Genomic DNA, 20,378 nt, shown 5'->3' with positions numbered 1-20,378 from the left:
CAACGCCCTGTGTTATCTCATTTAACTGCTAGTCCCCAGGGAGGATGGGCTCTCACAAGGATGAGTAGCAGGACAACACGCAGCAGATCTGGTCCTGCCTCTGCTCAAGGTTGCTTCATCCTAAGTTTGATCTCAAGATGACAGCACCAGGTCCAGGTCACCTCCAGACATGACAATAGTCAAAGGAAGAGGAATTGGATCTGCTCTGAGAATCTCTTTTAAGACATAAGAAACTTTCCCAGAAGCCGTCCCTTTTTCAAAGAGTCCTGCAAGCAGCATGATATGTTTATTCAGGACCCAACCCCCTGGGAAACAGACTGGGTTTAACTTTAGAACATATACTCCACCCTGGAGGGGGAGCAGCTAGGGTTAGGGTTAGGGTTAGGGGTCGGGGTCAGCCTTCTCCAGTCTCATCACCCGGTGCGGGAGGAGCAAATACCGGCACAATACCAGGGTTTGGTTAGGAGAAGCAGATGAGGGATGTACTACAGGAGGATATTGTCACGTCCATTTTACAGATGAGCAAACTGAGGCTCAGGGAGTAACACTTGCCCAGGGGGACAGCTTGCAGACAGTGGAGCTGAGATTTGAACCCATTCTGTACAGCTCCGAGCCTGTGCCCTCGCTACTTCCTTAGTCGCCCAGGAAAGAAGCCAGGACACCGGGGTCCCTGTTCTGGCAGCACCCTTAGCTCAGGGTGTGTTCTGGGACCCCCCCCCCACCCCAGCCTCAGTTTCCTATTGTAAGTGTAATAATGCCCCTGGGCCTCACCTGCGGAGTCGGGGTTTACCACCAACGGGGTTGTGAATGTGAGCACCTGGGCAGCTGCAGGCCGAGGGTAGGGTGCGGTGTAGGAGTAGGACTCCAAGCTTTGAAATCTGGAGGCGCTGGGTTCAAATCCTTAGTCTGTCCCTGATTAGTGAGACCTCGCACAAGATTTAGCCAGCATGCAGTGGAGTGGGGATGAGGACGCAGACCTCACGTGCCTGCTGTATGGAGCTCAGGGCTCCGTGAGGGCAAATTGCTTGGCTGAAGAAGATGCCAGACACACATTCTGCCATTTCCTGTATAGGGAATTCAGCTTCATCCTCCAAGCATGGAGCAGAGGAAAAGTACCATGCTCAGTCTTTTGAGGGTCATGCCAATCCTTTAAAAAAAATAATAAAAAAATACTCTACCTAAATTAGAGGGGGTGGGAGAGAGGGAGGGAGGGAGAGAGGGGAGGGGGGGAGAGAGAGAGAGAACGAGAGAGAGAGAGAGAGAGAGATTGATTGAGAGATTGAGAAAGAATTTTACCAAGGCAAGTCCAGCCCTTGGAGCGTTGGCATGTGGCATTGCTTGGGCTTTGCTACCCCCTCGTGGCCATTCTGAGGTATAACGGGCTGCCTGGAATTGCAGCCTGGGATGCAGGACCTGGGAGAGGTCTGTGTCCCCAGCACATTCTCGTTCCCCAGGGCTAAGGTGGGAGGCTCCAGTGACCCAGCCCGCAGGTCAATCAACGAGGACTCTAGAGGGGGAGTGAGGATGAGGAGGGACAAGAGACAGGAGAAATGGAGACAAGACAGGATTCTGATCAAGTCTCGTTTATTCAGGGGGAGTTCACATAATATATAGGGGAAAAACAGGTGAAACAGTTAATGAGTATCCCACCTGAAGCAAATTCCAATAAATACCCCAGGTGGAACAAATGATAAGCAAGAATGGAGTAAACAATTATCTAGAGGAATGCAGACACTGCACGCAGAGAGACCCCGCCCTGGGGCCGGAGACAGCAGAGCAGACTTTAACCAGATGGATGCCATGCAAACGGTCTCCCACACTCCAGTCTGTTTCCAATGTGCTTCCTGGGATAGTGGGATCAGCTGTATTAAGGAGCCACTGAGCTAGTCCAATGCCTTGAATAGACAGATGGAAAACTATGGTCCGAGAGCAGGTGGGACTTTTCCGAGGGAAGCAGCCAAGGTAGGAGCCAGTACTCAGCTCTCCAGACCGCAGGGCTCCTTCCACCATGCCCTGCCTGAAGCAATGCCACCCAGTGAGAAAGAGCAAAGCTCCAGTGACCACCTGGACTCACCTGCCTCCCAGGGCAGGGATCCTCTCCTGCTCCTTGTCAGGGGGCCCTCCAGCCTTTGCCTGGGGCCCAGGTGCGCCTCTCTGCATCTTCCCCTTTTGGTCTCAGTCTCACCCTCTGAGGCTCCCCAGCTCCAGCCTCTGATGCTCTGATACCCTGCAGACGTTGCAGGAAGCGAGAGCTGGGAGGACGAGGAAGAGTCAGGAAGCGCTTGGCGACATAGACACTCTGGACGCATCGCCGCCTGAAGCCAGCCGGACAGGTGTGGTTAGCCTGGGCAGGTGTCCTTTTGAAAACCCCATTGTACAGTGCAACAACCACAGAAAAAGTGCACAAAACAAAGATACACCGCTCAGTGATCTATTACAAAGCAAAAGCTTGTGCGGTCACCGTGCAAGTCAAGAAACAGGACACTGCCCGCAACCGAAGCCTTTCACCCTCTCTGACCGCTGGCCCTGCCTCTGATTTTTCTTTTCTTTTTGTTCAGATAGAGCAGGAAGGAGAGAGAGAGAGAGAGAGAGAGAGAGAAACTTCGACTTGAAAGGGACACATCGAGTGGCTGCCACCCACACGACCCAATCAGGGCCGGGAACAAACCGCAACTGAAATACATGCCCTTAGCGGGAACCGAACCCAGGTCTCTCTGGACCACAGGCTGACGCTCTAACCGCTGAGCCAAACTGGCCAGGGCTGGTTTTTCTGTATAGTTTTATGAACCACCCAGGCACGCACCCCTAAATGGCAGTGTGGGCGTGATGCCAATGGCCATGCACTCGCATCCTCCGTGTCTGGCTGCTTTCACTCAGCGTTCACGCACCATCCACCCACAGATGTTTCCCCGGCTGAATGACTCTGCACATCACGATTTCATTTGTCATTCTGCTGTCAGTGGACGTGTGAATATTTCCAGGTTTTGTTATAATGAACATTCTCATTGCTCTGCACATCTGTGTACACATTTCTTGATTTTTTTATATATATGCATTCCTGTTGGGCGTATAACTCTGTTAGCTTGCTAGGGCTGCCATAACAAAACACTATAAACTGGGTGGCTTAAAACAACAGAAATGTATTCTCTCCCACTTCTGGAGGCTGGACGTCTGAAACAAAGGTGTCAGCAGGGAGACTTGGGGTGGAGTCCTTTCTCGACTCTTCCTGGCTTCTGGGGGAAGCTGTGTGCTCCTTGGCCACACAGCTCCTGTCTCTGCTCCACCTTCGAAGAGCATTTTCCTCAATCTTCCCATGATTGTCTCGCAGGGACACCAGGCAGATGGCCTTCAGGGCTCACCCTGCTCCAGTGTGACCTCATCGTAACTCGTTACCTCTGCAAAGACCATCTTTCTAAATAAGGTCACACTCTGCGTCCTGGGGGCTGGGACTTTAACACACCACTTTAGGGGACACGATTCAATCCCGAATGATCCCTTGAAGAGTAGGAAGGCTGAGCTGTCCTCCCGGACCCGAGAGCAGGCTGGATGCAGACAGCTAACGTGGGCTGTGCGGCTGGGAGCAGGGTGGGGTCAGTGAGGTGTCTCAGGTACCGAAGTTAAGGCGCACTCATTCTCAGGGGTGACAGCTCTGAGTGAGGGAGCAGACAAAATGCAGCTAGGAAGGGAGAAGGCCAGTTACGGGTCCCTTAGCCATCCCTGTGGGCAGCTGGGGCTCAGTCCCACTGGGGAATTCTTTTATTTATTTTTTGTAGCAGGTTTGTCCCCCCCCCCCCCAGAGAAGAAACTTTAGCCACTACGGGTGCCTTCTTCACCCTCAAACATTCCACTGCCCCAAGGCCTGAGAGGAAGAGAGTCAAGGGCAGAAAGATAAGCTACTTAGTTTTATGTAAACACCACTCAAGTAACCCTGTTCATGACTGAAGGTAGATCCTCTTTCTTTCTCTTTCTTTCTTTCCTTCCTTCCTTCCTTCCTTCCTTCCTTCCTTCCTCCCTCCCTCCCTCCCTCCCTCCCTCCCTCCCTCCCTCCCTCCCTCCCTTCCTTCCTTCCTTCCTTCCTTCCTTCCTTCCTTCCTTCCTTCCTTCCTTCCTTCCTTTCTCCCCAGCTGTGACTCCAGACAGAATCCAAAGAGGAGTCTTACCCTCTCTTCTCTGGGTTTTATGGGGACTTACTGTACCCTTCTGTCTCAGCCTCCTAAGGCCCTGCGTCAGCCCTAAAAGGGCACAAGGAAGGGTGTCCACAGGAATTCTGGGAGCTCCCCAGAACGTGCCTCCCACTCGTCCCCCAGAGGGACGGGACAGCCGGGCACTGTCCCCTCAGCCTGGACCTTACTGGTGGCAGCTTGTCCTGGGCTCTAACTCCTCTGTCGACCTGGACTGAATGAATGTCTGTGGCACTGAGAAGGGGGTCAGGCAGGGACGGAGGTGCTGGGGGGCTGCAGCCCCTGTCTCGCGAGGCGGTGGGCCCATGGAGCCCTCTCTGTTACTGATGCTCCCAGAGGGTGGTGGCTGGTCGCAACCTCGAAAAAAGACTCAGATTGAGCCCTGGCCGGTTTGGCTCAGCGGTTAGAGCGTCGGCCCGTGGTCCAGAGAGTCCCGGGTTCGGTTCCTGCTAAGGGCACGTCCCTTGGTTGCAGTTTGTCCCCGGCCCCAGTTGGGGTTGTGTGGGTGGCAGCCACTCGATGTGTCCCTTTCACGTTGATGTTTCTCTCTCTTCCTCTCTCTCCCTCCCACTCTATCTGAACAAAAATGGAAAAATGTCCTCGGATGAGAATTAAAAAAAAAAATGACTCAGATTGGGAGGGTTAGTGGACCGAGCTCGTCTCCACCTCTACGGCCCTGTTCCCCACTCTGTGCCCCCCCTCAGCCGGCACTTCATAGGCCTGGACGACCCACACCTTCACTTCCGCGGGCTGTGGTGGCCGCAGACACTCACTCACAGTTCTCACCAGGTACGGACAGCAACAGGTGCCCGAGTTCTCCGAGTGCCAGCCACGCTTCTCCCTGCTTGCAGGCTGCAGCCCCCACCCCCTGGCGTCAGGCCGGTCCCGGCCGGCGCAGCAGCTCCTGTCACTGTGAGCGTGCGCAGTCCAGGTGTCAGGTAGCAGGCGTAGTTTCAAATCCAGTGGTAGAGGAGAAGTGACCCTCTTCCACCTCCTCCCACCTGCCCCCCACACACCAGGGACAAGCACCTCTAATTAGAGCAGAAAGTCGGGTACCCTAACTGCTGGCAGGCACTCAGACACCAATAATGGCTAATGTGTGAAAATGTATACTGCCTCCTGGGGGACAGGGCCCGGCACAGAAGGTTTTACCCACACTGGTGCCTTAACGGAGCCTTTCGGGGGTAGTTCTGTACTAGGAACTGGGGGGTTCTATTATCAGGTGTCCCCTGTGAACATCCCTTCTCCATAAAATGGGTCCTTTGGTCAGAGATGTTATTCCTAAATCCATGCAGGAGAGCAAGTGTGTGTTAGGATTATTTGGAAATATTTATTCTATTCTATGTTCTTGAACTATCTGACCGTTCTCACAACAATGCCACACTATCTTAATGCTCTTTATAGCAAGACTTGCTCTCTGGTGGAAGAATCTCTCCTTGTTCTTCATGAGCGGAGCTTCACCTTTTGCATTTCAATATACATATAAATCAGCTTGTCAGTTCCATGAAAATTACATTGAGCTTTTCAGCGGGACTGCATCAAAGCTCCCGTCCGCTCTGGAGGAACTGACATCTTTGCAACATTGTCTTCCAGTCCACAGACATATCCCTGACTCTGGGTCCTCTTTACTGGCCCCTAGCAATGTTGTAGAGCTTCTGTGTAGAGATGGTGCACATCTTACATCACATTATTCCTAGGTATTAGATGTTTTCGATGCTCTTAAAACGGTGTTTTTTAATTATCTAAACTTTTGGCTGCATATCAGTGTTCAGCTGATTTTCGTGTGCTGATTTTATTTCCAGACAATTTATTCAACTTATTATTGTTAACACTCTGAATTCTTTTGGATTACCTAAGTACATATTATCTGTGAAGAAGGACCGTCTAATTGCTTCCTTTCTAATCCTCATGACTCATTTCTCTTGCTTCTCTGCACTGGTGAGGGTCTCTGCTGGGATGAGAGGAGGCCTCTCTGTCTCCTATCCCGAAAGAAAAATATTCAGCATTTTACCATTACATATGATGTTTAATATAGTTCTTGCTTTTAAATGTTCCTTGTAAATATTAAGACTGCAGCCTCGTGAGCGCCAGCTAAGCCACGCAGGACTCCTGATCCACTCGGACTGAGAAAGGTGTGTTGCTTTAGGCTGCAAGTTGCTGGGAGAATTAGACAACAAATGTGGAAGGGACCTGCGATCCCCCTCCAAGTCTCACCGAAGGGGAGGGTAGGAGCATCGAGTGGCAGAAAGGGCAGAGTTTTAGAATCAGGTCAACCAAGAAGTCCATTCCTACCACGTACATTATTTACTATCAGTCATCCGTTTTCTCCCTGGTAAATGGGGATCACACCCCCTCTTCAAGGTGCTGTGATGACGTGTGATCAGGAGAAAGTCTCAGAAGTGTCTGGCACACAGCAAGCACTCAAATGCACGCTTCCCTTTCTTCCTTCTTTTACAAAGTCCTCTAGCCTATCATGCCCTTCACAGACACTGATCATATTTCCTAGGTATCATCAGAATAGATTGTGTAGCAATGGGGTAGAGATTAGGGTATGGAAAATCTTGGAAACTCAGGACCTCTCGTTGCCGAACCATTGCACAAGCCCCCTTCACTTTTCCGACAGGCTTTCAGAACTGCCTGTGCTGAGCGTCTGGATTCTCCCCTCCCTGCCGGGCCCCTGCGCACTGCGGTGGTTTCACATCATTAGCAGTAGAGCCGGCTGGGGAGGGTAATTCGGTGAGTCCACCGGCCTCTCTTCAAACCATACCTCCGCGATTATTGTCGCTGCTGTTGGAGGTGAGTGCTAAGTGAGCGTCCCCTCCCACTGCCTGCCGTGGCTCTGCCGTGGAGGACAGCTACAACGTGGACCGGGCGCCAGGACTGGGGACAGCCCAGTGGCGGGACTTGGGTGAGAAGATGAGGCGGAAGTACCAACCCTCCCTTCTTCGCTTATAGGACCCTCGGTAAGTTGTTTCCTCGGAGCCTTTTTTAGACTGTAAAATGTGAATAAGAATATTTACATTCTTCTCAGGGTCATTTTGCAGATTACATTTGAGGATTTGGGAAGCATGTGGCAATTAGTAGGTACTCAATACATTTTTTTAAAGTCTTTCTTGGGCCAAGGGGTCGAATGGCGGGCTGGCGGGATACTGATACTGCTGGCGATTCAGTGTGGTCTAGGGCTCAGGGCAGGGGCATCGCCTAGGGGCTTGGACCTCGGGCCCCCCCTGCACCTGCTCAGTCAGGATCTGCATTTCCTCAGGACCCTGCAAGCACCAGTAACTCCTGAGAAACCGAGAGGGTGCAGGATGTTGACGTCCGGGCAAAGGTAGGTTTGCAAATGCTTTGGGCTCTCCCTGTGTGTGTTGCACCCAAGTCAGAACAACTTCCCCTTGGCATGAAACTGAACTCCGACGAGGGCTTGCCCGGGCACAGAAAAGCCAAACCATGAATCTGAATAAATAAGCATCAATTTTATTGTATCATGAATAATTTAAGACTGGTACAATCATCAGCTTTATTCTCCATGACGTGGGGCATGATCTCCAGCAGATCACTGGCAAATCCAGAAACCTCATGACAAATGAAAATTAAATAGGGAGAGAGGGGGGGCAGCAGGAAGGGCAGGGCGGGTGGGAGCATACCGTACACAAAATACTCAATTCCTAGTTTTCTCTTTAAAAATGGCTAGAAAAAATTCATCAAAATGCAGCACTTTAATCGATTATTTACAATTTCTATGTTACAATGAAAAATGTACATCTTATAGAACATATTTCATAAACCGCTCCACTGGAAAACAACTGGATCAGAACAGCAAACCCCCCACCGGATACCCACCAAGTTGGATTATTTTTTCCTTTTGAAGTAGATTCGCCACGATCAAATCTGAATACACAGAATTCTGAAGTTTAGAGTATCAACAATTAAATAATAATAATAAAAAAAAATGTTCCCAAGATACAACAAAGGTGTAGGCAAATCTCGTTCCTGGTCCCACCCCCACCCCACCCCCACCCCACTCCCAACCTTAAATTAAAAGGTATTCCCATCTCATTTATGGCCTGTGTAATTCTTGGCAGTTTGGGAGAGAATTTTGGCTTCCATTGGTAACTCAACATAAATGTTGCATAGAATTCCACACATTTCAAAGTTAGCCTAACTGCAGAAAAAGGCAAAATGGAAGCATTTCAGACAGAGCCCTAAATGAGCACAAAGTCACTTTGTCCAAGGTGAGTGACACTAATAAAGGAAAATATGACCAAGAGGAGAAATGTGCATATCAGACAACCCTGCTTCCCGAAACTTTAGGAAGGTCACTGAGTTGCGAATCATACGAGGGCTGCGCTACTTGGAATCACTGTTTACTAGTCTGGCAGCACCGGGGACAGAGGTCTCAGTTCTGAGCCTGGACCCAGGGGGAAGGAAGTCTGTGGGAGAGGCGAGAAGAAAAAGAGAGGGTGTCGTTAAAAAACAAAAAAATTTCAAATAATATTGGCAGGTGCTACTCAGATGATGGTAACTGGGAAAACTGCCCACGAGAAGTCAATTGTACCTCCTCCCAAATTCACAGTATGAGTGTAAGGTCATCACTGGGAGGTCGACTGAGAAGGACCACTCTTCAGGTCTACCAGAAGGCTCAGGGTTTGGCCTGGTCACAGGCTAAATATTCGGTTTAAAAATGTTATGTAAAACAAAACAGAACCAGACACACACACACACCCAGATGACTAATGAAGGCTTAGCTTAGCAGAACAGAGTCTCAGTTGATTGCGATTAAAACAGGGACAGTGTTGAGAGGTTTTCCATTCACCAGTTAGTTAGTGGGACAAATTCCCTTTTTCCTTTCAAGGAGGAAGACAATGGTACCCTCCAATGTGATGTGAGCAGTTTCAGGTCAAGCTCTTGCGGTAATGAGCAAACATATAGAGATGGACCTTCAGAAAATGAAATGTAAAGATGGAATCAAAACCCTGATCATTAACAGAGACTCCCCCACTGGGGTGGAATATTGATTCTCCTTATAGAACAGAAACAAAACTCAAAGATTGACCACACTCTAAAGAAGATACCAGGATGTTGCAGACATGTAGAGCATGGTGTGTACCAGTAATGTCATGTAGACTGTGGGAACTTTTGCCTACGTGTTTGTTAGCTGGAGACTGACGAGAACCTAAAAAATGCATCTTTCTCTCTCTTTTTTTTTCATTTTTCTTTTTCCCATGGTCACACCCACACAAATGAGTCTTTTGGATGAGATAAAAGTCACAGCAACTTGAGTTCTCCTAATGAGTAATGACTTTTTAGCCCTGTTTGCTCTGATGGGGTTGGGGGGGAACTGACCCAGGCAGGCATGGCACTCATCAATGAACACGATTCGTACAAAACCAGTAAGGCATCGCTTTGGGAAGGTCAGCACCGAAGAGGTCAGGCAAGGCTCGTCGGGCAGAGGCCGGGGCTGGGGCTTCTGGGAGGCGGCGGCCGCCACCCCCTTGTCGAGTTGCATCAGGTTGGTTCTGAGAAAAGTGCAAGTCTTTCTTGAGGTGACCGCACCACCCACCTGAGGCTGGGGCTGGCACGCTGCAGGTGTAGACATGCATTCCGAAGCCTCGAGGGCGAGAAGGAAAGGCAAGGTCCCGGCTGCCCCGTGTGCTGAGGTCAGGGTCCTGGTCCACTTTACCGGACGCAGCGACCCCAGCCCCGGCAGGAGGCGTGTGCAGAACTGGGAGGATGGACAACTGAAAACCAAGACTCAACTCCTGCAGGTCTCACTTTCACCAAAGGATTGATTCTGACCAAGAGGGGAAGGAGGAACATCTTCAAAATCAAACAGTCAGAAAGGGAGAAACTCAGCCTCATTCTGAAAGGGGTCATCCGTTCTCCAAAGTAGACCGACTCTCACTGTACACAGTGTTTGCAGAAAAAAAACCTGATTCATCTCCGAGGAGACGCGCGTGCCAGGGAGCACCGCGCACTCTCTCCTGCGCTCCGGTTCCGGAGCTGGTGGCCGGAGGGGCGGCTGCCCCGGGACAGGCAAGTACCTCTCGGGGAAGGAGAGCACCGTCGGGAGGAGAAAACGAGACCGAGCACGAGCTGTGGTGTCCCAAGGTTTCCCTGTGGCAGCTCTGCCGGGTGACTGCAGCAGGTGCGTGGTTAGCACCAGGTCTCCGGGCCGGCTGGCTGGAGGGCGGGTCGGCGTGGATGTGGGGTGCTGGCGGCCAGACCCTGCTGAGGGGCGCCCTGCTGTCTGCGTCTCCACCTTTGCCCCAGTCTCTGTCCCTGGGCAGCTCGTGGCAGGAGGCTGTGTGGTTTCAGAGCTTACAGTGGGGTTTTCATTTTTAACCCTTGTCGCAGCGGTGGTGGTCCTTTCCCGAGAAGTATCTTCAGTGTCAGGGAGGTCACAGCAACAAGGCGAAACAATGATTACAATGAAACGGAAGGTAGCGCGGTTCGCACTGTGAAGGAGCAGTCCCGAGGCGGCTGGCCCGGGATCCTGCGCCCAGGCCACGGCGAGGGCGGGGGCGGGGACCCCCGCAGGGCACGCAGCGGCCAGGCTGGCTCAGGAGGGCATCTCGGGGGGCGCGGTGGGGCCAGGAGGCGGCGGGCGGGCTCCGTGCCGGCCCTGTCACAGCGTGGACTCCAGGGATGAGTCCAGGAGGTCGTCATGGTGACTGTTGCTGTTGGAGTCGCTGTCGTAGCTCTGGGGGCTGGAGTAGTTGGCGGCCTCCTGCAGCCTCATCAGCATGTTCATCTGAAAAGAGCAGAGAGCCTGAGCTGCCCACCCCTGGCCTCTCGCGAGCTCACCTTCTCTCCCAGACTCACCTTGGGGCAGCGGCCCACAGCGGAGGCAGTGGGCAAGGGCATGGGCTCTGAGCCAGGCTCCCAGGGTTCAAATCCTGGCCCCACCACTTACTAGCTGCATGACCTTGGACAAGCGGCTTAACCTCTGTGTCTCAGTTTCTTCTTTGGTCAAATGTAAACAAGAATCGTACCTGCCCTATCATGTTACGGGGTGGATTGAGTTAATATATGCAGAGCACTGAAAACAACATAGCAAGTCCTCTCTCTCTATGTGATACTTATTTTTATTTGGGAGGGGCACACCTTCCCTGAGCCTGGGGAATGTCCTGCTTCTGGAAATGCTCATCAGTGCTGCTGACGCCAACGCACAGGGCTCCCCTTCCATGAGCCTCAAGCTCCTCGGTGCCCCAGCTCCGGTCAAGGCCTTCAGAAGGGGAGAAGGACAGCGCTAGGAACACGGACAGCACCAGGGGCCACAGGAAACAGAGGCTGGCTTCCGATTCAGGAACCTTTGGACGAATTACCTCGTGTCTCTGAGCCGCTGGGTCCTCGACTTGGATCGGAGGGAGCAGCCGCCCCTGTCCCCCAGGCGGAAGTGTGACATGATGTGTACAGGGCCCTGAGAATAGGGCCTGGCACATGGTTCGTGCTCAATAAATGTGATCTGTCATCATCGTCATCAACGAAAAATAGTGTTAAATATTCCTTGACAGACTGTCTCTATTGTTATTTGTTTGAGAGTGGAGAGGGGAAACAGAAAACGACTTTTACTTTATTTATAACTATAAATCGTATGTGTACGTGTTTTACATTTTATTTAGCAAGTAAATCAGGAAGGTAGGGTCTCTCTGAGCTAAGGCCAGGACTTGGTGCAGCTGAGCCCTGGATGGGTAGCTCAGGAGGTTAGAAGCATTATCCCAGTATGCCAAGGTTGTGGGTTCGATCCCCATCAGGGCACATGCACGAAGCGATCAACAAATGCATAAATAACTGGAACAACAAATTGATGTTTCTCGTTTCTCTTGCTATCAAAAAAAAAAGAGTTGGTGTAACTGGGCATGAGCCACACTGGCCGGGCTGGTTCTTCTTCTTCTTCTTCTTTTTTTAATCCTCACCCGAGGATATTTTTTCCATTTTTTTGTACAGATAGAGTGGGAGGGAGAGAGAGAGAGAAACATCGATGTGAAGGGACACATCGAGTGGCTGCCACCCGCACGACCAACCAAGGCCGGGGACAAACTGCAACCGAAGTACGTGCCCTTAGCGGGAACCGAACCCGTGTCTCTCCGGACCACAGGCTGACGCTCTAACCGCTGAGCCAAACTGGCCAGGGCTGGTTCTTCTTTTTTAATTGTCACTCAAGGATATATTGATTTTCAGATAGAGTGGGGGGGGGGGCAGGATGGGGAGGGGGAGAGAGAGAGAGAGAGACACATCGATGTGAGAGAGACACACCGATTGGTTGCCTCCCGCACCACCCTGACCAGGGCGGGATCAAACCGCAGCCGTTCCCTTGACTGGAATCGAACCTGTGCCTCTTTGGTCTGTAGGCCGATGCTCTAACCACTAAGCCAAACCGGCCAAGGCAGCCCAGGTTCTTCTTAAAGGGTCTTAATTGCTTTCACAATGGCAGCGTCAGTGAGCAGCTCACACCGAGGTAATGCCGAATGAACGCCATTCGGCTCAACTCGGCTCATCTCGGAAGTTCGAGTTCCAAATATTTGTTCGGATTCCAAGACAAAAGTTTCTCGAATCTCCTGGTCGAATACCGATTTGGTCGAAATCCGAGGCGTTCGAGAACCGAGGTATCACTGTACCTAACTCCCCTCGCTGGCCATCCTGCTGCCAAGCCCCTCCCTGACTGTGTGCACCTCTGGCCTGGCCCTCTGTTCCTCAGCCAGCTCTGCCTCTGCTCAGTGACCCGCGGGACAGACCACTGGTGCAGGACAGCACACGAAAAAGGTGGCACTGAAATCAGGGGCCAAGCGCGGTGTGGGGACAGTCAGAGGAAAATCGGATTCTCGCCTTTGACCTTCTACCACAGACCACTTCAGAGGGGTTACAGACCTTAGTGAGAAACTACAGCCACGGAAGAAAATGTTGGCAAAAGTGTCCCTGATCTTGGGATGGGTCCAGCCCCCCGAAGCCAGGCCGAGGCTCAGGCACCTGTGTGTTCCCAGCAGGCCTTGCTTCATGCCCACTGTCCCGTAAGTGCGCAGTGACCGCTGGGCTGCTCCGGGGGCCGAGCACTCACCAGCGGGTCTCCGTCAGCGTCGCTGGGGGGCACCTGCTTGCTGGTGGAGCCCTCCCGAGGCACGGAGTAGCCGTCGAAGCCGACGTCCTCGGGCCGCAGCTGCAGCAGGGGAGGCCACTCGTGCTGCTGCGGGCTGGCCGCCCAGGGGTAGGTGTCCATCACCCACTTGGCGGGATCCTCCCAGGGGGCCCGTCTTCCATACAGCTAAAAGCAGGCAAAGAAGGAAAGTTAGGACGGGGGCTGAGACCTCTTCTGCAGCCCTGGTTGCGCAGCTTTCTGAAAAACTCCCCAAACCTAGCACCCTGCCTCCCCCGACGGTGTAGTCCCGCGTCCGTCCGGAATGCTATTCTGAGGAAGTCATCCAAGGTACACAGAGCTGCCAAGACTGGAGGCAGCGACCCCGACGTCAGGGACACCGGCTGTGGAGTCAGGCTGACTGGGCTCACACCTCACTTCTGCCAGGACTCCCTGTTACCCTGACTCCGAGCCCTGCCGATCCCACTTGAAAAGTGGTCTCTGCAGAAAACGCCCGCCGCCTGATCGGACGCATTCGTCAGCTTCCGTGGTAGAGACAGTCCCACAACAGCCCATTTCAAACCACCCACACGATGCCACTGAGCGTGGGCTGGAGGGGCTGGCTGTCAGCTCACGAGCCATCTCGAGCACCCTACTGCGTACACCCACTGGGCAACTCCTTCCACGCAGACCGGGTGCCGGCCGCGGACACCCAGGCCGAGGCCACGGACGGCCCTGTTTGATAGAACCCCATTTCGTGAGGCTCTGACTCTCGGAGGCCCTCTGAAGGCACTGGTCACCTTCCAAACAGCAAACTGTTAACAGGTTACACGTGGGTGGTGCTTCTCCCCCGATATAGTTCTCAAAATTGCCCATAATCACTACTTTGCTGCTAAAACAAAACTATTATCACTCAATTTTTAAAGACTGCTATCATGCCTCCACACTCCTTTTGTAAAACTTTAAGGATAAAGTGATTTTAGTGACTTTTACTGGCAATTTCAAGGAGTAGATCCATTCTGTAAAGAAAAGGACCCAGGCTGCCCACTTCCCAAGGGGAAGGTCTCATGCTACGGAGCCAGGTATGGTCCCTCGTTCCTCTCGACCACCGTGTGGCCCCAGGGTGAATTACTACCCGAGTTTCCCAGGTGAGGAGGCTCAACTGGAACCCAAGTCCAACTCCACGCTCCCCTGGGCCCGAGCAGGTGTGAGGATGTGCCCGCAGCCAGGACAAGATGCTCTCTCACCTGGGGCAGTGCGCCGTGGCTCTGGAAGGCACCCCTCTACGGGGACCTCGGGGTACAAAGATCAGATGCCTGTGCCACAGTGGCTGCGGGAGAATTACACCTGGACCACAGCCTGTCTGTCTGCTCCTCTGCCCTCCCACAACTCCTGTGGCTGACGGGAGAGAGGGCAAGATGCTGGCAACACAACACGGCTGAGTTGCGACTGACAAATCCGTATCTTCCCGTCACAGGCTCCCTCAGCTGAAGGAACTGGGGTCACCTGAGCCTCCGTTCATCACTTACTAGGGGGGGGACATTGAGGCCTAACCAGAAGAGCCAGTGGGGAAGGTTATGAAGTGTAGTTAGAGTTGACCCTAGATCCCAGCTTCCTGGTCTGCCCCTCCATTCCCCCCCGTTACTCCGACCAACCCACTCCAGACGAGGACATGTCAACCTGGGCTGGGCGCGCTGTCCCCTGCAGCTGTCGCATGACTGCCTAAGCCCCTCTGGCCTTTGTGTCTGAGTTCTGTAAGGGAAGCCGCCCACCCTGCCCCCTCTGCAGATGGGCCCGCGCATCTCTCTTCACTAGTGTCGGCCACCCTGCCCCCATTACAGATGGACCCGCGCATCTCTCTTCACTAGAGTCGGCCACCTGCCCCCATTGCAGATGGGCCCACGCATCTCTCTTCACTAGTGTCTGCCACCCTGCCCCCATGCAGATGGGCCCCCGCATCTCTCTTCACTAGTGTCTGCCCCCTGCCCCCATTGCAGATGGGCCCGCGCATCTCTCTTCACTAGTGTCTGCCCCCTGCCCCCATACAGATGGGCCCGCGCATCTCTCTTCACTAGTGTCGGCCACCTGCCCCCATGCAGATGGGCCCACGCATCTCTCTTCACTAGTGTCGGCCACCTTGCCCCCATTGCAGATGGGCCCACGCATCTCTCCTCACTAGAGTCGGCCACCCTGCCCCCATTGCAGATGGGCCCACGCATCTCTCTTCACTAGTGTCGGCCACCCTGCCCCCATTGCAGATGGGTCCACGCATCTCTCTTCACTAGAGTCGGCCACCCTGCCCCCATTGCAGATGGGCCCACGCATCTCTCTTCACTAGAGTCGGCCACCCTGCCCCCATTGCAGATGAGCCCGCGCATCTCTCTTCACTAGTGTCTGCACCCTGCCCCATGCAGATGGGCCCGCGCATCTCTCTTCACTAGTGTCGGCCACCCTGCCCCCATGCAGATGGGCCCGCGCATCTCTCTTCACTAGTGTCGGCCACCCTGCCCCCATTGCAGATGGGCCCGCGCATCTCTCTTCACTAGTGTCTGCCACCCTGCCCCCATTGCAGATGGGCCCGCGCATCTCTCTTCACTAGTGTCTGCACCCTGCCCCCATGCAGATGGGCCCACGCATCTCTCTTCACTAGTGTCTGCCACCTGCCCTCATTGCAGATGGGCCCGCGCATCTCTCTTCACTAGTGTCGGCCACCTGCCCCCATTGCAGATGGGCCCGCGCATCTCTCTTCACTAGTGTCTGCCACCCTGCCCCCATTGCAGATGGGCCCGCGCATCTCTCTTCACTAGTGTCGGCCACCCTGCCCCCATTGCAGATGGGCCCGCGCATCTCTCTTCACTAGTGTCGGCCACCTGCCCCCATTGCAGATGGGCCCGCGCATCTCTCTTCACTAGTGTCGGCCACCCTGCCCCCATTGCAGATGGGCCCGCGCATCTCTCTTCACTAGTGTCTGCCACCCTGACCCCATTGCAGATGGGCCCGCGCATCTCTCTTCACTAGTGTCTGCCCCCTGCCCCCATACAGATGGGCCCGCGCATCTCTCTTCACTAGTGTCGGCCACCTGCCCCCATGCAGATGGGCCCACGCATCTCTCTTCACTAGTGTCGGCCACCTTGCCCCCATTGCAGATGGGCCCACGCATCTCTCCTCACTAGAGTCGGCCACCCTGCCCCCATTGCAGATGGGCCCACGCATCTCTCTTCACTAGTGTCGGCCACCCTGCCCCCATTGCAGATGGGTCCACGCATCTCTCTTCACTAGAGTCGGCCACCCTGCCCCCATTGCAGATGGGCCCACGCATCTCTCTTCACTAGAGTCGGCCACCCTGCCCCCATTGCAGATGAGCCCGCGCATCTCTCTTCACTAGTGTCTGCACCCTGCCCCATGCAGATGGGCCCGCGCATCTCTCTTCACTAGTGTCGGCCACCCTGCCCCCATGCAGATGGGCCCGCGCATCTCTCTTCACTAGTGTCGGCCACCTGCCCCCACTGCAGATGGGCCCGCGCATCTCTCTTCACTAGTGTCGGCCACCCTGCCCCCATTGCAGATGGGCCCGCGCATCTCTCTTCACTAGTGTCTGCCACCCTGCCCCCATTGCAGATGGGCCCGCGCATCTCTCTTCACTAGTGTCTGCACCCTGCCCCCATGCAGATGGGCCCACGCATCTCTCTTCACTAGTGTCTGCCACCTGCCCCATGCAAGTGGGCCACGCATCTCTCTTCACTAGGTGCATATTGCAGATGGGCCCGCGCATCTCTCTTCACTAGTGTCGGCCACCTGCCCCCATTGCAGATGGGCCCGCGCATCTCTCTTCACTAGTGTCGGCCACCCTGCCCCCATTGCAGATGGGCCCACGCATCTCTCTTCACTAGTGTCGGCCACCCTGCCCCCATTGCAGATGGGCCCGCGCATCTCTCTTCACTAGTGTCGGCCACCCTGCCCCCATTGCAGATGGGCCCGCGCATCTCTCTTCACTAGTGTCGGCCACCTGCCCCCATTGCAGATGGGCCCGCGCATCTCTCTTCACTAGTGTCGGCCACCCTGCCCCCATTGCAGATGGGCCCGCGCATCTCTCTTCACTAGTGTCTGCCACCCTGACCCCATTGCAGATGGGCCCGCGCATCTCTCTTCACTAGTGTCGGCCACCCTGCCCCCATGCAGATGGGCCCGCGCATCTCTCTTCACTAGTGTCGGCCACCCTGCCCCCATGCAGATGGTCCCACGCATCTCTCTTCACTAGTGTCGGCCACCCTGCCCCCATTGCAGATGGGCCCGCGCAACTCTCTTCACTAGTGTTGGCCACCCTGCCCCCATGCAGATGGGCCCGCGCATCTCTCTTCACTAGTGTCGGCCACCCTGCCCCCATTGCAGATGGGCCCGCGCATCTCTCTTCACTAGTGTCGGCCACCCTGCCCCCATTGCAGATGGGCCCGCGCATCTCTCTTCACTAGTGTCGGCCACCTGCCCCCATTGCAGATGGGCCCGCGCATCTCTCTTCACTAGTGTCGGCCACCTGCCCCCATTGCAGATGGGCCCGCGCATCTCTCTTCACTAGTGTCGGCCACCCTGCCCCCATTGCAGATGGGCCCGCGCATCTCTCTTCACTAGTGTCGGCCACCCTGCCCCCATGCAGATGGGCCCGCGCATCTCTCTTCACTAGTGTCGGCCACCCTGCCCCCATGCAGATGGTCCCACGCATCTCTCTTCACTAGTGTCGGCCACCTGCCCCCATTGCAGATGGGCCCGCGCATCTCTCTTCACTAGTGTCGGCCACCTGCCCCCATTGCAGATGGGCCCGCGCATCTCTCTTCACTAGTGTCGGCCACCCTGCCCCCATTGCAGATGGGCCCGCGCATCTCTCTTCACTAGTGTCTGCCACCCTGCCCCCATTGCAGATGGGCCCGCGCATCTCTCTCCACTAGTGTCGGCCACCCTGCCCCCATGCAGATGGGTCCACGCATCTCTCTTCACTAGTGTCGGCCACCCTGCCCCCATGCAGATGGGCCCGCGCATCTCTCTTCACTAGTGTCTGCCACCCTGCCCCCATTGCAGATGGGCCCGCGCATCTCTCTTCACTAGTGTCGGCCACCCTGCCCCCATGCAGATGGGTCCACGCATCTCTCTTCACTAGTGTCGGCCACCCTGCCCCCATGCAGATGGGCCCGCGCATCTCTCTTCACTAGTGTCGGCCACCCTGCCCCCATGCAGATGGGCCCCTCATCTCTCTTCACTAGTGTCTGCCTCCTCCTCCACTCAGGACGTACACCACCTCTTATGACCTCATCACTTTCTCAGACCCCGCACCCCTCCGTCTTGTACTCTGGCCGGGTTTGTTGCTAAATCTTCCTTAACCCGGGGCAGTGGTGAGTCTCAGCCAGGGTTCTGTGAAGGTGGCGCGTGTGGTCAGGGTGAAGGGAACATGGACATCTGGGGATATTTAGAGCAGAAGGAGGCTGTCCACTTAGGAACATTCCTGCAGCTTTTAGAAGCTTCTCCCTCCGGGGGCCTTCTCCACGGCCCTGGGCTGCTTTTCCCAAGCCTGACTTCTGACAGCTACCGCTTCTGTCTCCATCCTCCTGCTGGGAGGAGACGCTCAGGGCTGCTGGACGACAGAGGCTGGAAGGTGGTCATCAAGTCCTCAGAGAGGGGCTGACGCGGTAGTTTTCAAACATTCGGTCTTCTCCCCTGACCCCGGCACTGCAGAGTTTGAGTCCCACAGAAGCCAGCCCGAGAAAACACTGGTCGAGTCAAAGTTCTCAGAGTGCAGACGGCTAGCCTGGAGAAGGGCGACTGCCCCGGTCTCAGAGCAGGCTGGGCAGGCTGAGAAAGCGCCCCTCCCCCCCCCACCCGGCGGACGAGGTCTTTCGGGGTACTCTGCAGACTAGACGCTTTGGCAAGTGTTTACAGTGGCAGCTCCAGAGGGGAACGGGGCTGGGGACTGACTCACTGGACAAATGTGCAGCAGACAAATGCCGGCACCATCTGCCAGAACAGGAAATGTTTTTACAGGCCTCCCCACTTGCCACGGGACATGTTCCAGCCCAGGTGATGAACAGCTCACTAAGAACCGTGGCGAGTAAAGGAAACACTGGAGCGCCCTGGCCCCCATGCGGATTCCTGCGGCAGCTCCAAGACCAGCAGAGGCAGCTGGACAGACAGACAGACAAATAGGACATTCACTTGCACCACAGCAGGGAGGAGCCTCGTATCCCCAACGGGTCAGGAGCAGGGAGCCAACTTAGAAACGAAAGCCTGGGCCGCTGTGAGCCTCTGACCGAGGCGGGCACATACACACCACACACGCAGGAATCAGGGCACCCACTCAGGAACAGCCTCCAGCAAGTACGCACCCACACCCTACACAGTCCATTGGGGAAGGACTCCAGTCAAAACTTGCAAAGATATCGGATATCCACTAGGGGGCGATGCCACAATTCCTCTGGGAGAGGATGTGCTGTCTGGGGAGGGGCAGTTTGGAAGTGAATGGGGGGGGGCTGATCTCAGCAGGGTGTCTGTGTACCCACCACACAGGCGGCCCTGTCACAGTCCACTCTGGGCCTCTCCCTCCTCTTAGCTTACAACCTCGGACAAGGGCTCGTCTTCCCGGAGCCTCTGTCCTCACCCAGCAGGGTCAGGGGGCACTACTACCCCCCCCTGCCCCCCCGGGTGCGCCGCACGCAGTGAGCATGGAATCAAGGTGACATGGAGGAGCGTAAGGGATTTTAAACTTCTTTTTAAATAGAGGAACCCCTCTGTCCAGTGAACTCTGACGTAGAACTCCACTGCCTGAACCACAGTCCTTGGCTCCCTGAAGCACCTGAGGCTGCTGGTGGTCACGGGGGTCTCTTAGGGCAGCGTGGAAGTCACGGAGGAGGTGGCTAGACCTGGGCTCCTAGGGGCTCATGGTCCCCCACTGAGCAAACAGGCCGAGGGTGAGCGCCCGTGAGTGAGCCTGGACGCCTCGTCCCTCAGGGAGACACAGAGTTGCTAACACTATGTGAGACGATGCACGTCAGGCCCCCTGGCAGGCAGCAGGCCCTCAGCAAAACTCAGCCAACTTCCCTTCAAACCCAGAGGCACCCGACGCCCCAGGCTTCCTTGTGAGTCAG

The 20,378-nt window shown here is 54.9% G+C and overlaps 1 protein-coding gene and 1 non-coding gene across 4 annotated transcripts in view; both read right to left on the bottom strand.

Annotated features, from left to right (window-relative positions):
- Positions 1–4,122: 4,122 nt before the first annotated feature.
- On the bottom strand, positions 4,123–4,244 carry LOC118629187. Its single transcript, XR_004959423.1, has one exon. It is a non-coding gene; the product is annotated as a small nucleolar RNA SNORA26 (small nucleolar RNA).
- Positions 4,245–10,532: 6,288 nt separating this feature from the next.
- Positions 10,533–20,378, bottom strand: part of NAV2 (neuron navigator 2) — a 375,174-nt gene continuing 365,328 nt past the window's right edge. Inside the window, exons 37-38 of one of the 3 annotated variants that reach the window (XM_036258164.1) lie at positions 13,237–13,440; positions 10,533–10,932 (exon numbers count right to left, since the gene is read on the bottom strand). In XM_036258164.1, coding sequence (XP_036114057.1) covers positions 10,807–10,932; positions 13,237–13,440 — 330 coding nt within the window. In that variant the 3' untranslated portion in view covers positions 10,533–10,806. The remainder of the gene's footprint in view (positions 10,933–13,236; positions 13,441–20,378) is intronic. The other 2 variants (XM_036258163.1, XM_036258161.1) reach the window with 2 other exon arrangements.

Source organism: Molossus molossus, unplaced genomic scaffold, assembly GCF_014108415.1.
Source record: "Molossus molossus isolate mMolMol1 unplaced genomic scaffold, mMolMol1.p scaffold_m16_p_13, whole genome shotgun sequence".
Lineage (NCBI taxonomy): Eukaryota > Metazoa > Chordata > Mammalia > Chiroptera > Molossidae > Molossus > Molossus molossus.
Note: the sequence above shows the minus strand (reverse complement) of the source record. Positions and strands in the feature narration are given on the sequence as shown.